General features: G+C 40.8%; 1 protein-coding gene across 3 annotated transcripts in view; it reads right to left on the bottom strand.

The window, feature by feature from the left end:
* LOC122772432 (ephrin type-B receptor 1-B) overlaps positions 1–26,568 on the bottom strand; it is a 142,019-nt gene that overhangs the window by 53,706 nt on the left and 61,745 nt on the right. For all 3 annotated transcript variants that reach the window (XM_044030487.1, XM_044030496.1, XM_044030504.1), the window contains exon 4: positions 2,112–2,267. In XM_044030487.1, coding sequence (XP_043886422.1) covers positions 2,112–2,267 — 156 coding nt within the window. The remainder of the gene's footprint in view (positions 1–2,111; positions 2,268–26,568) is intronic.

The raw sequence follows: 26,568 nt of genomic DNA, 5'->3' as shown, positions 1-26,568 counted from the left end.
ATTTTCACACATTAATTATTTTTCATATATGTACACCCACAGGGTTTCGAAGGTACGTCAGACTGGGAACTGGAGCCTGTAAAGGGGACCATGTGGGAATGCAGTGTAAACCACAGTCCCAAAACCCGCAATGATGGGTAGCCAAGCTGAGAGGAGTGGGCTTCACGCTGCGAGACAGAACACTTGGTGTTCCTTCCCTCAGGCAAGGGCTGGAATCAGCACAAGACAGAGGATTGAAATAAAAGAGGGATGGGAGGTGGAGGGCTGGTTTGAAGTGCATCTTTGGCATATCCCTGGGGGAAAAGCCCCCTGCTGACATAGCCCGCCACTGGACAATCCATCAGCAAGCTAATCAGACTGATCTGGAGCACAGAGAGACCCGCGCCTCTGTCGCGAAGAGCTCACGCTACAGCATCTGCTGCTACAGATTGGCCTGATTTAAGCTACTCAAGCAGTGCTCTTATCAGGACCTGCATTAAAGAGATTCTTACACAAATGATCTTACTGCGCCCCCCAACCCCTGCTGAGATCTAGGGCAGCCTAAGCATCACGCTCAGTTGCCACTATGTGATTCAAACTTTGGAGAAGGTTTTTAATGTGCTCTTGCAGATTAACTTTTTAACTGATATTAAGGAAGGAGTGGAGTTAATGTTACAAAGTGTTACATATGGGAAATAAAAACGCATGTTCAAAGAATTGGGATAACGTTTCTTGTGATGAATATTTCATTTCACAGTGCGCTGAATAGTTGTGATACTAATACTTGAATTGAACTTTTTTGCACTTTCTTTCTTGCAATTTCTCCGGACACGATCTATTCTGCACGCATGTCGGATGTAGAAATAGCACAGCGGAAATGTGAAGTAGACGGAGGATTAAAGTTATGCACGACATCAGAGAACACAATGGGAGAACAGGGCAGAACAAGAGACGATAAGGCTGAGGAAGAAATGATAAAGTTAAGTGAAAACAGACCAGAGGGACTTGATCAAGGATTGGCTTGGGGAACAATTAAGGCTTTGAGTTATTTTAAGAATATTTTAGCATGTATTCATGGACATTAAATAGTAGGACAAACACGGGTTTTAGCAGTGACATTAATTAGGGTTCCACTCCAGATTCAGGACAGCCAGGGTTTGAATTGTTTGAATTTTTAAGAACTATAAGTGTAGGTCACACTAAATATTTGAAATACTTTTTTTGTTATTGTTTTTTTCCCATATTTTCTGTATATGTTCCAATAAAGAGATTAAGAAATATAATAATATAATAAAAAAACTGAAGATGTTACACATTCTTACAGATCTTTAAAAAATGATACGTGGCTATAAAGGTGAATTCCATACATGTTTGTTATGGATACATTATGTTTGCTTATAGGAAAAGAGTGTGTTGCATTGCCATGGTCAATTTGACAGGTATATTTGAATTATCTATGTCTAAATGCATACATAACCACACCAGTGATGCTTCCAGGTTTGACACCGCGAGGAAGACGAGCCATTAGGAGACTCCTCCGTGGCAGTAAAGGAAGATGTAAACAAACGTGGTCTCCCTCAGTGAAACGGGGGGGTTAGCAGGGATGACAGGAAGGCTTAGCATATTGCTTTTACATCATATTAAGATAACTATGGTGCTGCAAGAGGCCTTATTGGATCTCCAGTGGATAACGGCAGGACAGTGTCGAAGCTTTGCAGCATCTGCCTAAGTAATTAGGTCTTCGGGGGATGAAAACAGGCATAAAGCAAGAACAACAGCAGGAAAGAGAAGCAGAGGCAGAGAGTGATAACTGAGAGGAAACAGAGGAAGCACACTGGCCCAGTGATGGAGATGTCAATGATGGAAATCCTGTATTGTAACAATAGTGACGGGCGCTGAGGAGATTGGCACAGATTTGATTGGCACTAGGTATGCAACGCTGCCTTTCCTGGAAATGAATGGTTCAAACGGACAACCTGTACATTCAATATTGATGTCAGATATAGCCTGCATTAATCTGAAATGAATAATGCACACAGTGATATATGCCTGTTACAAGCGCTTGTCTTACATGACTATAAGCATTTGACTTGTGTTAATGGGGGTTCAGTGTCATATGCAATAATACTAACTTGTGCAGGGTTCATCCGGTTGATCGGCGTCTCCGCGGTAGTAGCCATTTCGGCACACGCAGATGGTGGCGGCCTCAGCTGTGGAGCGGCTGTTAGGAGGACACTGTAGACACAAACCAGGGCCCTGGGCTGACTTGAATGTGCCTGGTGGGCATGCTGTGAGAACAGAAAAACAATGAGAGGAAGTGAATTTTTAAAAAGGAGAGAAAATCATGAGCCTAATACTATACTTCTGCAGTGAGAGAGAAGGGAATGCACTTTTTTAAGACGACAAACTATCGTGTTATTCGGTCATTGTCAAAAGATGGATGTATTATTGGGAAAAAAGCTCAATTGGAAAGTTTGGAAAAATAAATCAGCAAATATATTTGGTAAGCCAAACAATATTTCCTGTGAGCTATCAGTAGTAGATAGTACCCAGTATCTGGTGTTGTCTATGACATCTATGTATATACAGAAGTAAGTTTTGATATGTCACCACCTATTAATATTTTAATTTTATCTGACATATAATACTACTAAAAATAATAATAATATATAATATAATAATATAATAAATTTAGATTAGGAATATGGCCTGCTGCTGACTGCGGATCAGTCCAAAACACACAACACATGCCTGACTATAATCAGGGAGCAGAATATTGTAGCATACAAAAATTATTTATTATTATTTATTTATTTTAAATAAAGCACCGTGAAGGCAACACACTGTTGTGTTTGTGAGGATTGTGATGATGTACAGTTCTGGAGGCTGTGTTGGCTCAACTCATTGCAACCATGACCGGGCAATAACCCAATCCATTTACTCTCACATCCCATAAGAATACCAAGCTGTTTTTTTTTCTGACATGTGAGGAAGGATTTACGGACTATAATAACTATGATAGATGCAAGCTAAAATATTTCAGATGAGAGAGAAAAACTGTGGCGTTGCTGCGCTCCGTGGGGGAGGGGTTGTACATTTTATGGGACAGGCACATCTTTCAACAGATGTGCCTGTTTGCCCCGAGTAAAGGATTGAAAAGTGTGAGTAAAAGGCTGAAAATATTGTGATGTAGGGTGTATTCTCCGGCGACAGTGACATTTGGGAGTGTGTGCAGCCAAAACTTTGACTTGAGTGGAAAAATGATGAGCCACTGTTTAAATATTTCAGATTCTAAAAGGGAAAAAGAAATGGCTAAATCAATATTGAATTTGCTTACTACAAAATGTTAGTATTGTATCTGATTAAAAGTCCTTTACTCTAATATGTTTAGACTGCTGGGTAAATGGAGGTCTATTTAGAGCAGCGATGTAAACATTAAGAACATAATGTCTCTCTTAATGGTTTAGAATGCAGAGTCAATTTTAGAAATCTGTTTAAAAAAAAAAGTCAGGTAGAAATTATTATAAATGCTATTGTTCTTAGCATTCAGCCAGACTGTTTGGGAAGCATAGATGAAGGAACAGCAAGACAGAAAGCAAGTGAAGGTGAAGGAGGAGGCATCTCACACACACACACACACAACTCACGCTGCGGCTCCAAGCAGCGGCTGCTCACCCATCTCCTTTAGTGTGGCCGACAGACACAGCAGAGTCTAACTGCCCGACCTAATGTCTGGTCACACCACACTGGTCACACATGGTTAGACCCCCATCACATACAAACACACATGACCAGACTACAACAACAGCAGCAGAAGCAGCAACAACAACAAAGTAGCTTATAAAACAACCCTGAGAGGTGGATCCCAGCCGTACTGGATAAAGATATTTTCCTTTGAGCAAAACACATTGCTATGCTGCGGACAAGCCCCGCTCAAGCCGCAGATGCATGTATGGACGATGAAGCATTTCTTGCGAATTTGTAAGAGAGGAAAGTAAAGGCAGTAACGTCTCTGTCCGGGAGAGAGAGAGACTGAGTGTGTGCTGGAGTGGAGGTGTGTGACCTCCCTTGACTTGTAATGAGATTTCAGATCAAACTCTTCAGACATAAGAACAATGAGACTTGAAACTTCTCGCTGGAAACACGGGGAGACACAAACCTGCTGCAGAGCCGTTTTACCCCAATCAACCCGAATCAGCGACTACAAGGTGATAAAACGCAAAGATCAAAAATTCATTTTCGGCTGTAGAGAGGAAGAGAACTTGCGTGTCATCGTCTTTGCCATATGAGATCCGTACATCGTCTTGAGCAAAGATCCACTTGCATGCATACGGCCATCTCACTCACTCAATCTTCAATCACAATTATTTGTTCAGTATGTGTATTGGCCTCAGGCTGTGTACTTACACACAGACAGTAGCTAACCTAGACAATCATAAATGGACAAAAGTGCTGAGTTAGCATTGTAGCAAAAAAAACAAACAAAAAAAAAATGCCTCAAGGCAGAATATACCAATGCATATGCACACACACATAAAACATACACAGTGTGGAACCAAGAGAAAAATCCCCCGGTTGGCATCAATGCTAACCTCATCTCCGGAATACATTTACTGAACTGATTTACACAGAGACACGTGTACCTACCGCTGACCCAATTAAATGTGATGGCAGACCCATATTTTCTGCTACTTGACTAGCGTATGTTCTACAGAACCTCTGATCATTTACTGCCTCTCCTTGCACAACTGAAGATGCTGCAATCAGCACATAAGAGGCGACAGCGAGGCAAAATAAAACAAACGGGCAGCAACTCACAAAGCACATAAACACATCACACACAGCAGCATGATGGATGTCTGTTGTGATTATTACAACTCCTACACTTGCGCGCGGTTCCTTCTCTAATGGACACATTACATTGACACGAAACCTAACATTAAACTCATTAATTAACTGCTCACTGATCTGCCTTGCAGAGGGAGGAAGAAGTGGATAAAGGAAAGTGACGTTTGCAAACTCTCAGAGGTCTCGTTCTAAGGGCGGGCAGCAGTGGGCTTGAGCGGCGTTATGCTTCATCAGATTTGGAGCCGAGCCCAAAGTCTTTCCTCCTGATCTGTGACTATTTAGACTCAAGGAGGCCAGGAGTTCCTCTCCCAGAAAGAAAAAAAAAAAACATGTGGAGCCATCACTCAGCAAACGTGTAGGTTTTCAGGGACAGGAGGGGATAGAACATTAGATCAACAAGCAATTAGTCGCCCCCAGTGGGAGAATAACCCACAATTGAACTGGCTACATGCAGAAACATAACATTCCAGCCTTTCAAGTGGTCCCCGCAGGATTTTCTCTGTGCTGCGCTCTCTGCCTAACTCCTCCTGTGCCCTCACATCTTTTTTGTTTGTCCCACTGGTAGTGAGTTGTTCTCCCTCTTCTTCCGACTCACCTCACCTTGCTGTTTTTTTCTCCTTGACTGACAGGTTTGAGTCGTTGTTAAGGTCCCGTCTGTCTCGCCGTCTCTCACTCTGCAGTGAGTTGACAGAGGTATGTCAGCTGTGGATCACTGCTCACTGTTCATCAGTCAGTAACAGCAATGACCTCATGTCAGAGTGAAGCCTGATCGGGAGAGATGAGATGATCAGCTCTTTATAGTCAAGTCCTCTTCCCATCGCAGGTGCCCTCTCATAAACATTATATAATGTATATTTTCCAATTGACTTATTTGGTTGAAAATATTTGATCCTTCTCAATTAAACCAAGGGTTATATTGTAATCGGTCAGGACAACGTGGGAAACTTTAATTGATCGTGTGCAGAGCTGGGTGTTAGAACTGTGTGAGACAAAGCAATGTGCTGGCGTAGCATATAATATAGTGTACACTGCAGGCAATGCATCATACATGGACACAAACTGGCATTGCGCCATGTGAGGCGAATGTGTTTAGAATGTGCAGTTGTTAAATATATTAAGGCCATAAAAATATAAAGGAAACCACAGACATGAGATTTATGGACTTATTGTGGAACAAGAATTATACTACCCTGTTGTATAAGCATCAGCAGGTGTGAGTGAAATAAAAAGTAAAAGTAAAGTTGCAGGAAGCCAAAGCAATGGATTATGACCAAGATACTTTGGCAATATTCTTTTCTCTTCAGCCCCAATCAAAGTCACAGGACGCTAAGCCCTGCCCTGGCTTTTGTCTGGCATTATTTCGAAATATGTATGACGTTTTAAATCTCCAGAAATGGCTCGCCAGTGAATTGTGAGGAATACAATACATGTTGCAGTTTATGTGAGGGTATAGTATAGCTTTTATAATAAATCTGAGATTTAGAGTTCCATTCTATAGTATAAAAAACGTGCCTTTCCCCTGTACTCACGGCTAATTTGAGCACATCAAAGGCATTATTAATTTTCCCCTTTTTTTAACTTGGTAAAATAATGACCATGCAACGATACCTTGCAGAAATTGATTCACAAAAGTAAGAATGTAAACATTTTGTTTTAATAACTAGACATTTGCAGTTGTATCTGTGTAAGTTTTTAACTTAACTACTTAAGGCAAAATTTGTTTGTTCGTGTAAGTTGACCTCTAAGTACAACTCTTTGCCCACCAAAAACACCCTTAACCCCGGCCCTCACGCATCACATGGGATGGATCACAGTCTTTAAACGGCTTTAGAGTCATGCATACACCCACTCGCTCACAAACACTCACACAGATAGGCTTATGATCAGGTCAAGACCCCAGTTGACCCCTATTGCTGTTTTCTTGCTCAGTCACTCAGAATGACGGCTCCCCCACACTCTAACCACAGGAGTCTTCACACACACACACACACACCAAATGTCTACAAGATGTAGTTATGTGATAAATTTTAGAATATCAATCAGCTGGTTAAATGAATGTTTATCTGACAGAGAGGACACAAAACCGGCATGGACAGCCAACTTTGAAACAAAAAGGCAGTGCTGCAGCCACTTGGTATTCACTCTCGCTCTTCTGTCATTGTTCATTTTCTTGCAACAATCCACGTAATGAGCTGCTTTTCCAGCCCAGGTGTTCCTTTTCTTCTCAAGGTCATTGAAAAACACAATACAGTTATTTGAGACAGAGGCATACCTTGAAACAAAGCCTTGTTAGTATCATCAGAGAATACCCGCAGGATATTAAAAGCCGGTGCAAATTGCCTTTAAGGGTTATGATTTATTTATTTGGAGAAACTGATTCGAGAATGATCGAGCATATTTCTCATAAACGTCAAAATTAGTTGCACTAAATATTTCAGCCCAAGATCTGGGACTCACTATATGTATGTACATACATATGTGAATCCTGAGTGATAATGTAAACAGTTACTATTTAGCATCTTTAACTTCAGTCTCTCTTTAAATCAATTGTTTTGATTATGAACGATGAAATAAATGCTATTAAGCCACTGTTTAAAACAAACAATAATGCTAAGGGCTTCACTAGTGTGTATGTCATAGTGTATCCTTGTTTTCTGTAGTTACCTGAAGGCGACTGGACTTTGAGTGTCTTCTTGGCAAAAAAATGAGCAAAGAATTTAGCGTGTTCACTGAGGTCATAGGTTACCACCAATAATACCCAGCAAGCATTACAGGGTCATTTGACCGAGGAGTGAGTGCCGATTCCCACTGGTGAGAAACCTCTTTAAACCCGGGATTAAAGCAGATTTTTGTATGTGTGGTCATGTCTGTTTCAAATGAAGACATTCGGTGTTAACAGTGGTGACAGCACATGGCAGGTCCAGTCAGCGCAAGGCTCGACCTCCTGTATCACCTTACTAATCGGAGAATGAAAGAATGTAAAGAGGCATAAAAGAGAGCCAGAGAGGTTTTCTCAGATATAAAGGGATGGTGGAAAATGAGCAGTGCTTGAAGCGTACCTTATCTGCTTTTGTTAGGACCTGCGGCACTAAAGAGCTCCTCCCACAGAACACTCCCCCTGATCATTAATCATCTGTCCATTCTGGCCTTGTCAGAATCTCTCTTCCAAGCAACAAAGAAGCGCCCACTCCTACCATCTTTGTTAAATATGCACACAGTTTGTAAAGCCATTCTTGTTAGGAGACCGCGTTGACTTCACTTCATTTTGCGCAGCCAAAGCCAATTCCTAACTTAAACGATTACTAGTTAATGCCTCAAACTACCCTGAAGCTAACTACAGTTCACAACTTTGTTACTGTAACTTTGATCAAAGCCTCGGAATCGAGGTTCTGCCTCATTAGGACCAAGCTCTGGCTCCCGTGAGGACTACCGTTCCAGAAAAAGTCAGTGTTCCTACCAGAAAAGGTCCCAAAGACGCAATGAACACGCACACAAAACACACACATACATAACTCTTCTAAACTTCCTGCTGCTTTAGTCCAAACCCCACTTACCCTGACATACCTGTCCTCCCAACTAGCTAATACACCAACACATGAATCTGCAGAAGTCCCAGTGAACAAAACTTAACACCCCTTCGGACACCATCCAATTAGGCTGACTTTGTGTAACCATACTGCTGGGGTAGTCTTGTACTGTATGAGAAAAGAGAGTGGTGTCTACTAAGAGAAAATAAGGAGGAGGAAAGTGAGGAAAAATAACCATTAAAAATATATTGTTTAGATGCACTGGGATGCACCATGCATCCTTGCTCCGGCATCCTGGATAGTTGCATGTAAAAGGAAAAACAAAAGGAAATGCTACAGCTGTTTTGACAAAATGATGTCGTCTGTGACATACTGTACTAATATTGAGTAAATGACAACAACAAACAAACCATGGATTCAACAGAGGGCAGTACAGCAGTAAGATAAAAAAACAAAAAAACAACCTAAAAAGCAAGATAAGACAGTGTCCAGTTGAAGAAAATAAGCTTATGTGTTATTTCTCTCACTGTATACTTCACATTTGGACATGGAAAACAACAGTGGGACTACTAAAGCCAATGGAAAAGGGCACGTATAGTGTCTGTTAGACAAAATGTAGGAAAACACATTCTATTAAAATGAAGGTGTGCATGTGCGTGTGCTTGTGTGTGAGCTTTAACAAACCAGTGAACAATTTAGCAAACAGCCCACACCCCTGGGCAGGCTGTTACCATGGTAACCTCACAGCCAGTATTTTTTTGGCCCACAATATCCCCTTTGAACAGCCGGCCAATGACAGACCAGCCGACTGGGAAATCTGGCTTTTAGAAAGTACATGCACAAGTTGTGTGTTTGCATGTACATGTGTGTATGTGCATGTGCATTTGTGTGTGTGTGTGCACTTCATATGTGATACAAATCACAACCGCTATATAATCCCACCACAAACATGTCACAACCAAATGTTGTGTTGGCAACTGGCCACTCTGTATCTGTATGCACATTGGTTCAGGTCAATTATATTTCCAGTGACTAACCCAAACCCAGATGCAGGTATGTGCCAAGGCACTTGGCATATCTTTCAAGATAGGGACGTCATCACCAGAGAGGAGCAGGGAAAAAAAAATAGAGGTGACAAGGAGTCATTGGTATTCCAGGAAACACCACTGTGCCAATCCATTCCTGGCTGGCAAGTTATAGTAGAGAATCTGCCCTTTGAAACCTATCGCCACTCAGCATGCACTAACATGTGCTTGCACTACAATCTAGACTGCAATCAGAACCTAACAGGGGGAGTACTATGCTCATTGCCCAATGCCAGCTAAATCAGGAAGGGACAAGAAAGACAAAGATGGACAGATACTCAATAAGGGGGATAAATCCGTCATGGGAAGTTAAGTGTCAGTGTTTGATTGCATAATAACTGCAGCGTTGACTTGAGCAATCTAGCAAGATGAAGTCACAAAAGCTGCTCAGAATACCTCTTTAGACAAATGAACGTGCTATTATGAAGATATTCCTAAACCGTTTTATTGTCAAATTAACAGAAAATGTGTTTTAGGCTTTCTAGGTTTTATATGCAGAATTCTGTGATGTTTTGTGTTGAATTGTCTCCGACTCATGACGTGCACAGAGGGTTGATCAAAACGAGGCAGTAAAATCGGCAGTTACAGGCCCTGTCAATTACTTTGCAGTTGTGTCATATGGTGAATAAAGTATATGTCCCAAGATAAATAGCTTTCTCTTTTTTACTACTCCAGCTTGTGAGAGACCATTAGCTTCCTCTGTCTCAGCACTTGTCTCTTTTAAAAAGGATCTAGCTCATTAACTTCATGGTTAGATCAATTAATCTATAGCAGTTAGCCTAAAGATGCCCACTCTTGCTTTTTTTTTTGCTTCTTTGCTGTTGCTCTGCCAAACAATGTCTCCGACATTTACAACCTTTAAAATATAGCGTTGGGTGATGTCCTTTGAATTGGCATCACACAGTGTGTAAAGTGAATCATCATGAAAGATGATGACATCATGAGTGAGTATACTGCTACCAGTACTTATCTTAGATAGTTTATGAAACGGAAACCAACACTCTGGAAGGCAATGTGGTTGTTTTACAGAGTGGTGGTTCCTCGAGGGTCTTCATTCATTCACACCCACTCAATCACACATTCATACAGCACATTTTCTGTCACATATCTTTCATACCCTATCACACGCTGGCGGCACAGCCATCATGAGCAATATGGGGTTAAGTGTCTCGCCCAAGGACATATCAGCATGTAGACTAGCGGAGTCAGGAATCAAACCCACAATCTTCCAGTTGAAAAACAACTCGCTCCACCACAGGGTGACAACTAAGTCTTCACATCCAAGTAAGTGACAGAAGCGCAATCTGAACATAAATGTGGTTTAGTTTTCTTTTTTATTATATAGTCATAAAATAACAAACAAGCAGAACATTCACAAAACCGAGGTAAAATATTCAAAGCAATCAAATGTGCAATGAATGAACATTATATTGATTTATACTGAACTTGTGTAGTACTGCTACTGAAGAAAATTACATAATGATAGTTGTTTTACAGCCCGGCGTTAACATGATGTGCACTGCTGTCATATCAACCCCTACTTAAAAACCTTCCCAGTGTTGTTTTCTGCTCATATGTGACACCAGGAGAGCCCAACTTCAGGAGAAATTGTAAATTCTATATCATAAATCATTTGATGCTGAGGAGGAATTAGAGATGGAGAAAAATAGATTTGCTCATACATTACTATACCTTCAAATTAGAGTGGACAGGAAATATATCACTTTACACCCATTCAATCACACATTCATACAGTGCATCTAAACAGAATTCCTAAAATCAATGTGAAGGATAGAGGGAGTTTTATCAGTCAGTCTTGTCATTTTGCAAACTCACAGACACTTCCTCTATACAATGCTGACTGAATGAAATTGATAAAAAAAAAAATAGGTTCAGGTGCCAAATTGTCCTGCTGTTTTGGATAACTGAAGCCAATAATTGGAAATTTAAGTGGAAGTGAACAAATACAAAGGCAGTGGCTTAAAGCAAGGCAGTTACAGCTATAGCTTGGCAATACAGTAATTAGTGGTTACAGCACATATAGATTAGAGCAGCTGCAGTCATTCATTACCGAAAACAAGAATGGAAACCGTGTAAATATTGTTGATTGATCCAAAATCGGTGCAATAAATAATATACATTGAGCATTGGTGAATAGTATAATTAAGCAGATAAAAGTAGCAGCTGTAAAATAATGCTAACGTGTCAATATGTTGACGTGGCAATTGTTGACAAGCCAATGATATGGATGAACTCTAAAGCAGGATTTCTACTGTACAAACAAACATGTATATACCATTTAGAGATTTGCGAAATTATGTTTATGGGCATTTCCACCAGGGTGCAATATTTGAAGGGGGCTGTGTGCAACCAAGCAATTATGCAACAATGCACTTTAAATTTTCTATAATAAGAACATGTTCAATTATTGACGTGTAAATATGAGAACTTGTATGTTTTTGTCTGTATAATATGTGTGTATGTATGTATACGTATTTCCTCCTTTATGTAACCCTTTGCTATTGTTGCCCTGAATGTATTTTCATTTTTATCCCTTATAACATCGACCTGCCAAGGGACTACATGCGGAAACTAGCCTCAGGCTACACCCTTGCATATTTACATTTTTATGTTTATTAATATGCATTGTCCAACTGTGCCTTAAATCAATACATGATTTATCTTTCAACATATATATGAAAACTAACCCCGACGTATGCCGTAATAATCTTGGAGACTTTATAATTCAAATTTGTCCCAAATCACTTAATTCTGAAAAGCCTAGTGCTTGTGGAACAAGAAAGAAACAATCAATCCATTGTTCACTACAAATCTGTCACCAAAATATCACCTAAACTAACAGACAACGAGCCAACTGAGTTGCTATGATTCCTCTAAAGAGGGAACATTTCTGCGGTGGAAGATGAGACTCACTAGACTGGCCTTATCATCACTAGTTCTGTGGGTTTTGTTTTTGGGAATTAGATAATATACTGTACATCAAATTGCTAAGTGTCGAGGCCCATTATGGGGGACGTGTAATTATGCACATCTGAACATAGCAGAGCAGTACAATGATAAAACAACCAGAAAATGAAGGCCCCTTTGCTGTTTACCATTCCCTAATTTGATTTCTAATTGAGCGTGCACAACATAATGTTTACACCAAAATATTCTGGCTAACGTCACACAGCTGAAACTGCCTACTATTCCCACAAACAATCTCAGAGAGTTTAACCATTACCCTTTCACCACAAGCATGGTGACTGACTTAAAACCAAATACCAAGTATCTGCAGCCTATGTTACTCATGGTTGCATTATCATGCAGACCAAGGAGGAGACCAGAATTGACCAGCAACTTGACTTGGGGGTAGACAACAAGAAAGCAAAGGAGAAGAGCAAAACATGACATGGCTTTCTTAAAATACAACAAACAGCCTGAGGCTTTACCCTTGGCTGTAGAGCAAAGATGAATTGTTTTAGCTGATTAATTGGCTCTGAGGACCCTGGCTCCAATACTGCCTGATGGCTGTGCATCATGTGGAAAAGCATGTTGAGTTCAGAGGTGCATTCAGTGGACCTCGTAATTTTCACACATGCAGCCTACTCCATTGGAGGAGTAGGGAAATATTTTTTTGATTTTTTTAAATCAATGTTATCATTTATAAAACATTGTTCAGTTTTCTTGGCATGTCATTGACCCGGAGTGACACCGGCATGCACACAGCAGACTATCATTATGCTATCGGCCTTTTTCAGAGTCCACAGTTGGTCTATCTCAAGTAAAATGCATCTCTGAAGTGGAGGACTTGAGGTGAGGATGGAGAGTGTAGGGGTGGCGTGAGCAAAACAGAGATGGTGAGGTCATCAGAAGCACTGCACCCTGGGGTGGTGACGGCATCGAGTATCACAAAAACAGCCATGCCAACACAATTATGCATTCAGCAGCGAGATGCTCCTCCAGCTGTCCTTGCATATCTGCTGTTTCATTGGCCCTGCTGCAATTATGCCTAATGGAAACTAATGACAAAATGCTCTAGATCAAAAGAGAAAGCTGTATGTGGCACAGCGTGGGAGAGGAAAATAGGTCGAGATCAGGGAAATAGAATGTGAGAAAGGCAGAGATAGAAAAGTGGAAAAGAGGGAAAGTGGGAGCAAACAAAGTGAGAAGGCACCCAGGAGTGTGCCTTGTCACTCAAATCGTTGGTGGCAGAGTCCAACAATATGTGTTGAGCAAAACAGCCATTTCTCATTGCATACTTAGTGACGACCAAGCTATTATTTCTACGTTTGACAACAGGCAACAAAATGCTGTTCAGACAGACGTCTTACCCCACAGAGACAGCTCCATTTAAGTTTCTGGATGGATGTGCTTGTTCATAAAAACACAACAATTCTGTTGACATCCGTCCAGATATGACCAGAGAAACCCAAGAGATGAATAACAAACATGGAAATATATTTTGCTTAAAAAAAAAGAAGAAGACAGATTTGTTCATCAAGTACTGCATTACATTGTGTGACACATGGACATAAGTTGACTTCATTTGTTGGCAAACAGCGCACCTGGAGCCACAGTATTCTCCAGGGGTAACCAGCCAGACAGCATATCTATATTCATGTTATATTCACACCTGCATGACCTCAATACAACCTTATCAGAAAACTGCATCCTGTTCCAGACAAACAGACACATACTAACTCACACAAAGGGTTTGTGCAAGGGTAAACTTTAGCCCTACCCTACCAGTCCAAATCTGGACAACACTAATCAACATGCTGAGCTATGAAAACTAGAAAGCATGTGTTTTTATTTTGTGTGTGTGTGTGTGTGTGTGTGTGTGTGTGTGTGTGTGTGTGTGTGCCTAAAGGGGATGCCTCCATGCGGGACCTCCTCATGCTACATGCACATCGCCACACACGGCCAGATTTATTGAGACTACTAGTCATTCATTCAGATGATGGACAGTGATGGACTACAGTTGATGGATGACCGAGATATTGGATTGCAAAGGGGTAAAAAAAAGCCATCGGAGCTGTCAGTGGAAGGTGCAGAAGCACCAAAGCAGTTTCACAGTGAGTGGTTTAACACGGAGACTGGCTGACTGATAGCGTGGTCATTTAAGACTCACATATAATATATGTATCAATAAATGAGTAACAATAAATATGTAACAATACAACGTCAAAGCAAATTATTCATTTATTTCTTTTCAATAGTCAGCCACTATTTCACTTGGATTCAGTCAATAGACACAGTCAGTAGAAAGGGAAAGAACTGATTCATATTAGCAAATTACGTTTTATAAGATTAATGCATTAATATGTGAATTGAGATTGTAAAATAATATTTTTAATTAAAAAAAAGTAGGGACATTTCAGTTCACAGATTCATATATTCATTGTTTTTCTGTCCTAGGGTTCAGCCTACATTACTTAATATGCGGAACAAAACAGGAACAAAGGTACTGCACACAGTCATAGTGGTTAATTGAGCATGTGTGAGAGTAACTGACTCATTCTCGTGTGTGGCATATTCTCATTAGGCCTTATGACATTGCGGACGTCATGGGAGACATCAACACCTTGTCTAACAGAGAATTAGGGGAAAAAACACAACCACCCAGGAAACTGGAAACTGTGTAACTGGCAGAAAGCTATTAACACGTGGGGCACAGGTCAAACAAGGTATGGCAACACCAGCGTGTGTTTGAGTGTGTGTTAAGGACAGAGATTATGAACATGCTCTGTATGAGATGGATAAAAGAGATTAGATTTTTCACATCAAATTACAAATCAAATCCAACGGCAACTATGAAAATTGCACTTTGAACTTTAACTACCTGATTTTGTTTTTTTTTGGTTAGCCTACTAATATCTCCAAGTTTATCACCCTAGTAGACACAAACTTATATTTCCTAATTAAACTATACAGCTACAGAAACTTACGTTATGGGGACATGCTTTTTTATCCCCCATATGAAAGGCTACTCTCCATAATATGACTGTGTAAACAGATTCAGGTCCCCCCCAACATGAGTAATACCTGGAACACACACATCTTGCCTGAGCAGGACATATTGGTTTAGGAATGATTTTTTTTTTTCTTGGCTGTATCTCAGGGGTGCTAGATTAAATGCCATACCCACTTTACTACAGAGGACTCAGATATAAATCATACTATCCATATACACGTTTGTGAAAAAATCTGCCGTACATACACACACTCATCTATACATTTAGCACACACACTCTGGGAGATATATGGCACACCCAAACACTAAAGCACCTGTACGGTCCAGCAACTCTGCTCTTTGTATTTCAATCACTGAATCAATGGTTCTAAATTGATTGTAGCTGAGCAGGGGCCAGAGATGTTCCCTGTGGCTCCCTGCCCTGGCCCTCTATTGATTAGATCTGAGAGAGCCAATTGCTTTCACACTGGATTAAGGTGTTCCGGGGCAGTGAGCAGGGAGAGAGAAACTGAAAGAGAGAGATGGTCAGAGAAGAACACAAGAGAGAAAAACGTGGGAGAGAGTAATATAATGGGCATGTTTTAGCCGGAGAAACACACCAACAAAGGACTGCGAACAGGCCAACAACACGACTAATTAGTTAACAACCAATTTCTGAGACAAGGCGACGCGTGCACAGCGGCGTACACACACATACAAATGGAGAAGCAAGTCAAACAGGCTTACAGTGTTAAAGACGCACATGACATAGATGTGCTCAGCTGACTGTTTAATACAAACACTGAGACAAAATCTACAGAGACAACACACACACACATACACACACACCTCTATATTGCAAAGCTCTAAATCAGACAGCACTAACACAGATCAAGGGTGTAATCTCATTTGACCCTGGAGCTAAGTAGCCCAGGGCAACAGCATTACACTTCAAAGTTTTACTCTGGGTTTTGTAACACATTCCAGCCCCAAAGTATTATGCACTGTAACCTAGAGGAATCAAACCAAACTCAAGCAACAGCTGGCATCACAGGACCACTGAAATGGAACAAATGATGAATTAACTTTGAGTGGAGGTTGAATCTTTTTTATATATATATATATTTATATATAAAGCAGCTATTCTACCAGTTTGTCCAATTTATCTTAATTTTTTTTTATCACATTTATATTCCACTGGAGGCAGTGTTAAGCAGGATAGCCACTCAATACTTTATCACTTTTCCTCTCCATACAACAATTAGCTGCTCATGCATGGGGCACGGGAGGCCCCATCCCTCAGCCAAAGTCGAGTCCCTTTGTGAGTCAATGGCTCTCATTTCAAATGATCTCCACAAAGGAGACACTTCCAATCCAGATTAAGCGCTTATGAAAATGAAGAACCGCTCCATCTCTGTGGCACAAGAAATGGGGGACCCGGGTCACGAGAGCCTATAAAAGGGCCCCTCAATCCAAGTGCTCACAGAGGCATTTCTCGGGGAGCAGCAGGTCTATTCACATGGCATTAGGGAGGTAAAAGCATCACATTGACTGTGAAAGTCAGCCAACCTCAGTATACATTTGGTTAATTCCTCTATTGTTCCAGACCTGCAATGACTGCTCTAACAGTGCATGTGAGAAAGAAGACAGAGGTGGAGAGGGAATTAAAGAGGCAGAAAAGATGAGATAAAGAGGGACAACAGGAAGGGAGGGGTCAAGAAACCTGACAGACCCACAAAGCCAAAGCACATAATGATGAGACAACTAGAACTAACGATTATTTTCATAATCGATTCATCTGTCCATTATTTTCTCAATTAATTGATTAATCGCTTGGTCCATAAAATATCAGAAAGCCTAAAAAATGTTGATCGGTGTTCGTCAAACCTGGAAATGACGATGTTCTCAAATGTCTTGTTTTGTCCACAAACCAAAATGATTGACTTTTTATGATTTCTTTGTTATCCAGAGCAAAGAAATTAAGAAAATACTCACATTTAAAAAGCTTTAACAATGGAAAATCTTCAAACCGATTATCAAAACAGTTGTTGATTAATTTAGTAATCGATTAATTGTTTCAGCTCTAAAGACAACCATGTAGCCATGCAATATGATAAAGGTCAGTGTATAAAGAAGTAAGACAAAGAGAGTTGAAAAGAGGCAAAGAGATAGTGAGATGGACTGAGTGTGTAAGCATGTGTGGTGTTGTGTCTCTTTCACTCTGTGTTTGGTTCATTCCCCAAAGGGTCTTATTATGCTTCACGAAAGCTCTGACACAAAAGGCGGCATCTCTGTATCTGGGTCCGTCCGGCTCCCCCAGAGAATGTTCTATGCACAGCAAATCCATTTGTTTGTCAGCTTCTGCCGCTATTCGGACTTGGACAAATCAGATACAATTCTTTAGAGAAGCATATCACAGTACAGTCTGGTCTGGCTCCACAGTTATGCTTGCCCAGCACTATGATAACATCTCTGCTCTTTCAGACAGGACTTTAATTTATGAGCCTTGAGCACAAACATCACGCGACAGTGTTAAAGGGTACGTTATAAAGGTATCACACATTTAATCTCTTTCTGATATTATAAGACACTTCTCCCTACTTTTCCCTTATTATTCAAAAATCAAAGATCAACTTTGTGGTGCGATGCAGAAGGTGACTCTATCTTGCTCTTGGGTGTTGTTAAAGTTGTTTCCCCATGAAATTGTGGGGGATTATTAAAATGTTGTTAAGTATAGAACAGGCCTTGGGGATGACTATAAATCAACTGACAGGAACACAAGAATCGCCAACCCGTCGATCGCAATCGACCTGTCGCTCTTTGAGAATTTCCCTGTAGATCCTGAAAATAATAGGAACAATAAATACACAATCATCTTATGCCAAGTTAATGTTCACCAACGTTTTGTGAGCGATTTCCTCTCAATAACTCTGTAATGTACGTAGAAAATAGGCCACTTGCCTTTATTTTTTGTGTTGTCATGAATTTAATGTGACTTACAATTGGTGTGATGTACAGTTCTAAAGAACCTGATTGACCCGATTAATATGCCAGAGTTTGCCTAAATAAAAGGCCTTGAGTTTTTGGCTTTTTTTGCTTAAGTAGGTAGATCTTGCCTTTGTTCACGGCCGAGGTCAGGATCTTGGACTCAAATAGGTTGGTGACCACTGTTCTAATCCGTTCCACGCATAGCAACACGACAGCAGCTGTGGGTCAATTACACATCTTGACCCGCAAAACCAATGGCATTGATTGCTTTTTGAGAATGAGAGAGAAGATTTAGATCTAAAAGACAGTGAAACAGTGGAGGAAAATATGTGCAGCACAATTTAATGGTCACGCGTATGTTTGCAGCATTATGATATGAGTACATGCCTAATACAATTTATGTGTTTACTGCACATATATGGCCCTTATAAATGAGAGTCAAGCTGTGGCCACAAAAGTCAGGCCAAATGATTAAACATTGCTCTAGGGAAAAAAAGATTATGTCACATGGCTGTCAACAAGAGTTTAATGCAAAGGATTTATAGCCTTCCTCACAGCTGCCCAGCTGCATTCTCAGGCATCCTCAACACCAAATTTAAATAAAAGCATCAATCACAGTATTGATACGTATTGGTATTGATAAGCAGTGCTGCATCGGTATCAGTCAAATACCCATCCCTACTCCTAACAAAAGCAAACGTTTAACATGTAACACGTGGGCATCACTCAACCTGCTGACACAGATGCTGTTCCCACTCATCACACAGAAGAAGCATGATGAGTGTGTGATGAGATTCCAATCCAAAATACCGCCAAAAGGAAAGAAAAAAACGAGTAATGATTAGATTCTATAGAACTACACACACTTTGAAGATTCCATTAAAGTCAGTCTGACCCAACCATAGAGGATATGCTAAGCTCTCACCTCATTTTGACTGTGCACAGACACACATATGCATTCACGACACACACGCACACATAGATCTGACTAGTCTGTCTATGCCAATTCTGGTCTGGAATTAAAGCTACAGCCCCCCAGTCAGTGTGGGAACTCAGTAAACAAATGAAGCACAAAGCCCAATGTGCTCAAAGAGAGGATTACCAAGTCACTCTCTTTCCCTTTTTTCTCTCAAACTTTCTCGTATCACTACCTTCTCAAGACACACACCGAGAGAGAGCGACACTGCAATATAGACACACACTCTTTCCACTGTCTTCCTTCCAATGGTCAATATTCATCACAGTGTCTTCTCCAGTGAGTGTTTTTAGAACACATCGACAGCAGGGGGTCCGTGGCATGAGTAGAGACAAAGCCAGGATCAATAATTTGTCACATTGATGTGCCTGCCTTCATTGAGCTTCATTGGTCTGTTAGTCTGGAAATAGAGGTTTCCTCTGGTGTCTACAGAACTACACTGACCCCCTGTAAAAATATAGGCTGGGTTTACTGTCAACAAAAACATATAATTACACACAGATGACATAGTGCAAGCAGATTATGGGAGTCGTCTAATTGCTGCATAATTACACATTGTGAAGGTTTTGAGGTTGCGTTTGATATGGCCTGCCCTGTTATAGGGAGTCTAGTTGGTTTAGGATAATGCATGGTGTCATCACATAGATGACACTTCTCTGCATTTTGACCCATCCTAGAATTAGGAGCAGTGGGCTGCCACACTGAGTGGCGCCCGGGGAGCAATGGGGGTTGGGTACCCCGACCTTCCGGTTACAAGCCAAGTTCCCTTTCCACTTGGCCACAGGCTGCCCCCCCTTACAGTACATACCAACGCTCTTCACATAATGTTTAATCAGGGGACATTCAGAGAGCACCTAAAGGTTACAGGGATTATGCTAACTATGATTAGGTCATGAAACGGAACACTCAAACTTCAGCTGGTTCGACGAGGAAGAGAATGAAAAGGAACCAGTTCTAAGATAAATTGCTCATGTCAACCCCCTATTCTTCCATCTTCTAGTCAATATCTGAACTACTTTTTACTCAAAAAACAGTGTCTGGGTAAGTGGAGGAGGAAGCGATCCCACAGGTTGAAACCAACACTGCAGATAACGCTTAAATAAAATATATATTTGTTTGTTTTTAATTAAATTGGGTGAACTGACATAGTAGTGCTTCCGTGATTGACACTGGTGCCTCGTGGCAAGAGAGTCCCTAGTATAGATTCCTGTTTGGCTATATCTATATGAAGTTTGCCCTTTGAATTCTAAATCAAAATTGCAAAATATTCACCCATTTTTTTCTGACAGTACAGTAGCTAATATTTTGATGGTATTTTGTGATAATGCTCCATCTGGTTTTAAATCTCTAACACAGCAAAATACTGAACTGATATATCAGAATAAGTGGAACAAGATATGTTGCCTAAATCCTTCAGCACTACACAGTGGGTGTTTTGTTTACTAGCTCTCACTGCATGCAGAATTAACAGATGTGTTTTAAGAGTGCACTGCAAATCTAATACACGTGTCGGTCCACAACACAATCTTGATTAATTCATATTTATCATCCTGCGTTCTTCCAGGAAAGGATGATAACATTTTCTGGAATTGAAATGTGTCCCTCTGATGTTAAACCAAAAACCAAGGCTGTTTTATTAGTAGATACTTGTGGGCAGTAACAGACGAGATGGATGATGGAGGGCAAGAATACGTGTTCTTTCTAAAATGAAGAGGCTCAAAGTGTCTCCGTGTTACTGGCTGATGGAGGGAGAGGAAGGGGACAAAAATGAAGTGAAGACACATTTTGGCAAATGCTGTCCACAATGTATGCCTCTCTCACCCTTTAACTTTTGTGCAGAAAACACAAAACACTTTTCCACAAACAACATTGTTGACGTCTCTTTCATGTTCTTAAATGTAGTATTATTGTAGTATAAAAGCATAAAGTGAGAAATCTTTGATTGATGGGGGTCACGGCTGGGGAGAGAGGGTCAAGTCGAGGCTCCCATGGTGCTGGGCCTTTGTGTTTTGCCACCAAGGGTTACATAGGCAAATTAAGCAGAGCCCTGGCCATCTGGTGAATGTTAGGGCCTCTTTGTCTCCCTGTGTGTCCAACTTTGCCTCAACACCCAGCGGCCATCACGGAGAGGAGAGAAGAGGAGAGAAGAAGAGAACGGAAAACGTGACTGAGACTGAAGCAGAGGAAGAAAATTGTGAAGGATATTTGAGGCACATTGGAAAAGGTGTCAGGCCAAAGTGAAGCTTTCTTGAGAAAGTTCCTGTGCAGTCACTCAGGGACAGACCAAGTGAAAGATGACAATGAACTACCGGGGGAAAAAAGCCTTTGGACCCTGGCTTGAAAGGGACTGAAGGTCAGGGAACCAAACAAAAAAACAGCAACTGAAAGAAAAGACAGAGAGAGTGGAAAATAATAAGGAGTAAGAGTATGTGTCATCCATGTGGGTAAAGAACAGCTCTGTGTGGTGGGTATTCCTATTATATGTGAACAAAATCTCTGAATTCCACTCACATCATTAGGGACTGACTGTCGTTGGAGTGAGAGCAGTGCATCTGTGTTTGGGGTCATTACAAACACTCCGTTTGGACCCTAAATTCAAAGAGTCTTTGTTTGGGTCACACTCTTTCACTGCTGCTCTCTGCCATCCCCCTCATTCAGTCTATTAAGACCCATGGAAACAAGAAGTCTTTCAGCCTCTGCTCTTTCTTGTAGCTTTTCTCTGTCTTCTTCACACTGGCCCTCACTGCCATTGGACTAATAGGAACAGGAAGAGTCAGACCTTTGCTTAATTAGGCTTCAAGGTGACTTAGGAGATGTTGGTGTGTGTCTGGGTTGTGTGTTGGTGAGTGTACGCGAATGCTTCCCTGCAAATGAGGTAAACTCTGTGGAACGGAGGAGAGACAAGGCCAAATGGGCTGGAATTGGCTTAAATAGCTTACCAGGCTTTGTGGGTCCCATCTGCCAGACCTTTTATAGTGAGATGAAACGTTTAAAAAAAGCCTCACTATAGCAGAAAACTGTACAACTACAAGTTCAACACCTACAAAGATAACTTTAAAACATTTAAAAAAAAAAAAAATGGGTAAGAGTACTACTGTACTACTTGTGCTTTATTCTAAAAGAATATACTTGTTTCACTTAGGTTCTCTAATCACCCTAATGTAGAGAAATAAACCAGCTGTTTGCTGTCCATGAAAGTCTATACACGTATATATTGGGGTTTATGAGGTTCAAGGTTTGAGTTAATAGTGTGATAAATGTGCTTAGAACACCACGTTTAGCTTTTTTTAAAATACACACGTGGAAATGTTTTAAGCATACACATAGAAATGTGTGTTTACGTGTATATGAGTGGGTGTGTGTGCTCAGGCCCCACGATGGCAGCCATTAGACAGGAGTAAGGCAGCCATGATGAATCGGCACTTAGCTCGGGGAAGCGCACTTGCTCAATGGGCTGTGAATCTCCCGCTGCCACTGTCAGCCGGCAGAATGTTAAATAAAGTTATTTGAATATTTGTAATATTAATGTGCCAGCATGTCAGGAGCCCATTGGTGCCTAACAGAGAGAGAAAATATGAGAAGATCTGCACTGCGGTGTAGGACTATAGGAGTGCTATGGTGAGGAATTATGCAAATGCACAACTAAATAAATGCATAATCATGGATAGTGTGTGGAGCTATGGATATATGGAAACGAAATGGATGAATAAAAGTCCACAAAAAGTAGCCATGATGGTATCATGGACAATGATGAGAAACTCTGGACATTAAATTGTCACGCTTCTTTCCTACACAAGTTACATTTAATTTATGTCATTTTACTGTCTTATGTCCCCAGTCCAGGGCGATTTGTTAATCATTATTCAATTAATCATAATACACAGTTTTGTTATCAGAAACTTAATAAATGCTGTTAAAACACTAAAGCTTTGGCAAAGTACAGGTTTTTTTATATATTATATATCATATTTATATTGGTTTTTTTTATCTATATTATACTGTAATTCAGGCACAAACAGCTAATTGTAGGGACAGACCATGAGCATTGTTCAATATGTGTTTATACAAGTAAGTAATTTTTTGTGTTATTAGTCATTATAAAACATACTTTATCAGACAGCGAAAAATCTGCCCAATATATTGGCAAAAAAAGTATCCGTCAACCTCTGGAAAAGACGTCTATATACTTGAACACTGAGAAACATGCATGAGGTTTATTATAAAACTTAAGTGAGTCAGAGGATGTCCTAATATGGCCTAGGACACAGCTGTGGGCACACACCTCCAAATGTGGTCCTAGTGATCAGATCTCCACGTGTCCTCAGTGATTGCAATCAAACCTCAACTTCACACTGCCCACTCAGGATCAGATCACCCTGAGGTCTCGTTCACACACACCTTTAAGAGTAGTTTTAATGTCTAAGCTGAACCTGAATACATGAAAAATGCAAATATTATATTATACTTTAACACGATGAAGATGAATCAGAAAGTGATGTCATAATCATATCGGTGGCCTAGGAAGATGAGCGAGGGTGTGAGTGAGATGTAGCAGACATGCAGCCGGTGTGAAAACACACACACACACACACACGAGCGTAACGCAGCACAGCAGCGAGGCACACGCCACACATCCAGTGTGAACCAGGCGTAGGACAATGCGTAAGACAATGCTGTCTATGACAAGGGTTTAAGATTTGGGCTTGATTAAACAGTTGGGAAAAAAAAAAGACAAAATATAGCATGGGACTTTATAAACTAAGCCTGACAGCTATATAGACTTCAGACAGGCAGACTTTATCATCTTAAATAAAATTATGCTCCTCACAGAAAAAGGTTGTCGGAATAAAATGTATAACATGCAGTTTTGACCTTCAACTCTATATCGTGTGTCATTTAGCCCTTTTTTTTGCTCTAAAGCAATTGATGGCACATCATTCAATTAGAACAACTGTTTAATTAGCTGTTTAATTAGTTTTAATCATTTTATATATACGAACATAAGGGGAATTTAAATGATTAATGATTATATCAGATGAAAAAAAAAACAATAATTAGTATCAATCACTCAGCTGGAGACCACAACAACAACAACAACAATAACAACAACAACAACAACCATGAGTGTGTTCAGCAAAACCATCAAATCACTCGAGACACTTAGACACTTGAGTAGACCTGGACGCACACGCAAGACAAGCTTTATGTTGTGGAGGCAGAGGGCTGCTATTTGTGGCTCTGCTCGATTTAACAGGGAGGTGATTAAATATTTAGCAGATTGCTTACATAGCCAAGGGGGAGAGTGAGAGAGAGAGAGAGAGAGAATGAAAGAAAGTAAGGTAAGAGAGAAAGAGGGGGGGATACCCAAATGGCTTGTGTGGGAGCTGGCGAGCTGGTAACGAAGACGGCATGTGGGCATCATCGTTACGGAGCAATAACTCTACATGGTCTCTCTTCCCGACTCCCACTTACTAGCAGGACACACACACACACACATCCGAATTGTATCACTCCGATACAATTTGAATTACTTAAAATAAACAAGTAAAAAGTGATTTATTTGTTGCTCAAATACGTTTATCGTCCTGCGCAACATGTGCTTTTCATGACGCATGTTCAACATTACAAGTTTAATCAACCCACTGCTGTAACTAGGAACCAGCAAATGCATATCATTTTTCTTCTACCTTATTTCCCCCTGTGTATTTTTTGATATTCTAACAAGTAATGTGCGGGGCAGCTGTGGTAGAGCGCGGTCATCCACCACCAAGTGGGACAAGAGTTTAATTCCTCCATCCTCCTGTCACCATGTCCACTCAACATCCAAATGTCCCCTAAAAATGTACCATGCAACCATGCAAGGGTGTACTGTATTGCACAAGAGCTGCATGAGTGTAGCATATGAATGTGATGATGTCACATCCCCTATGTGCCTTTCCCCGCTCATGCTGCTCTGAATGAGGGGAATTATTTGAGCACGAACCTGCATCCTTTTCTTTTTGTTCCTCATCATGTTACTCCAGCTCTAATGGGCAATTACTTCAGACTCAGCACTGAGGCTATGTTATTTTACCAGCCCCCAATTGATTGGTTGCCTATAGGCTGGTACTCAGCTTCCACGGGCACTTTAAGGTTAGACTCCCCTGTTTAAATAGTGAATTACAAGTCCATAAAAAGAGACAGTTTGGAAAATAAAAGGTTGAGAATGCTCTTATTGGCGGAGCCGCTCCGTGGAGATGAGAGGCACAAACAGCTTCTACACGAGTCTCCAGAGAGTCAGCCACTGTAGTTATGACAGATAAAAATGGTAACATCATCTGTTGCTCTCCTTCCGTCTGGCTCTTTTTCTCATGCATCATTGTAATCAGGCTTGTGTTTATATCCTGAGGTTTAAGGTCAACCTGCACAACATTTTGCACGTTTACACTCAACTCCCTTTCCTCCTCCCTTCCTCGAAGATACATGTTAATGTCCAAAAGAAGCCACAAATAGTGAGGTTGGTTATTTATAATTATTTGCTCTTTTGTTTTGTTTATAACATGAAGGTTCCTTCTTGTTTGATGCTTTCTATTTCACATGATTTAGAATAAAGACACGGGCAAAGGTTTCTTTTCAAGATAGCTAGGCTCTAAATTAAATGCGTCTTGCAGTGAAACAAAACATAGCAATCACAAAGTCATCTGAAATTAAATGAGCCGTTAACTGAAGACCACCAACCTTTGCCTTGTCATTTACTTTTGAAGGTAACTACAACTTTGCCGGGGACTTTGTGTGTTAGTGTGTGGGTGTGCTTTGTGTGGGATCCAGTGCAATGCAAGAACGTATCCGCCAGTGACACTTGGTCCGAGGCTTGAAACTGCTTGATCCACTCGTAGGGGGACGGGACCTCATTCCCAGAATGTAAACAGAGTCCGCCACCTTTGCTAACAGTTATGCTAACAGGACCAAGTGTCACTGGTGGGAATGTAACAAAGAAAAGACATTTCTCAACTCAGTGGAAACTGAGGTTGGGAAGCACAATTTCTTCAAAAATACTACCCCTATTCTAGTAATACAAAGCTAAATGCAAATCGAAGTATTCCTTAACAAACTACGGCCAGCGTTGTAGATTTCTCATTCCCCAGCTTGTTTGATTCAGAGTGTAGCGCCAAGCCATGGCTGAAAATGAAAACAAAACGGAAGGTTGGTCCCTTAAAAGACCCACCCCAC

This window comes from Solea senegalensis, linkage group LG1 (genome assembly GCF_019176455.1).
Source record: "Solea senegalensis isolate Sse05_10M linkage group LG1, IFAPA_SoseM_1, whole genome shotgun sequence".
Taxonomy (NCBI): Eukaryota; Metazoa; Chordata; class Actinopteri; order Pleuronectiformes; family Soleidae; genus Solea; species Solea senegalensis.
Note: the sequence above shows the minus strand (reverse complement) of the source record. Positions and strands in the feature narration are given on the sequence as shown.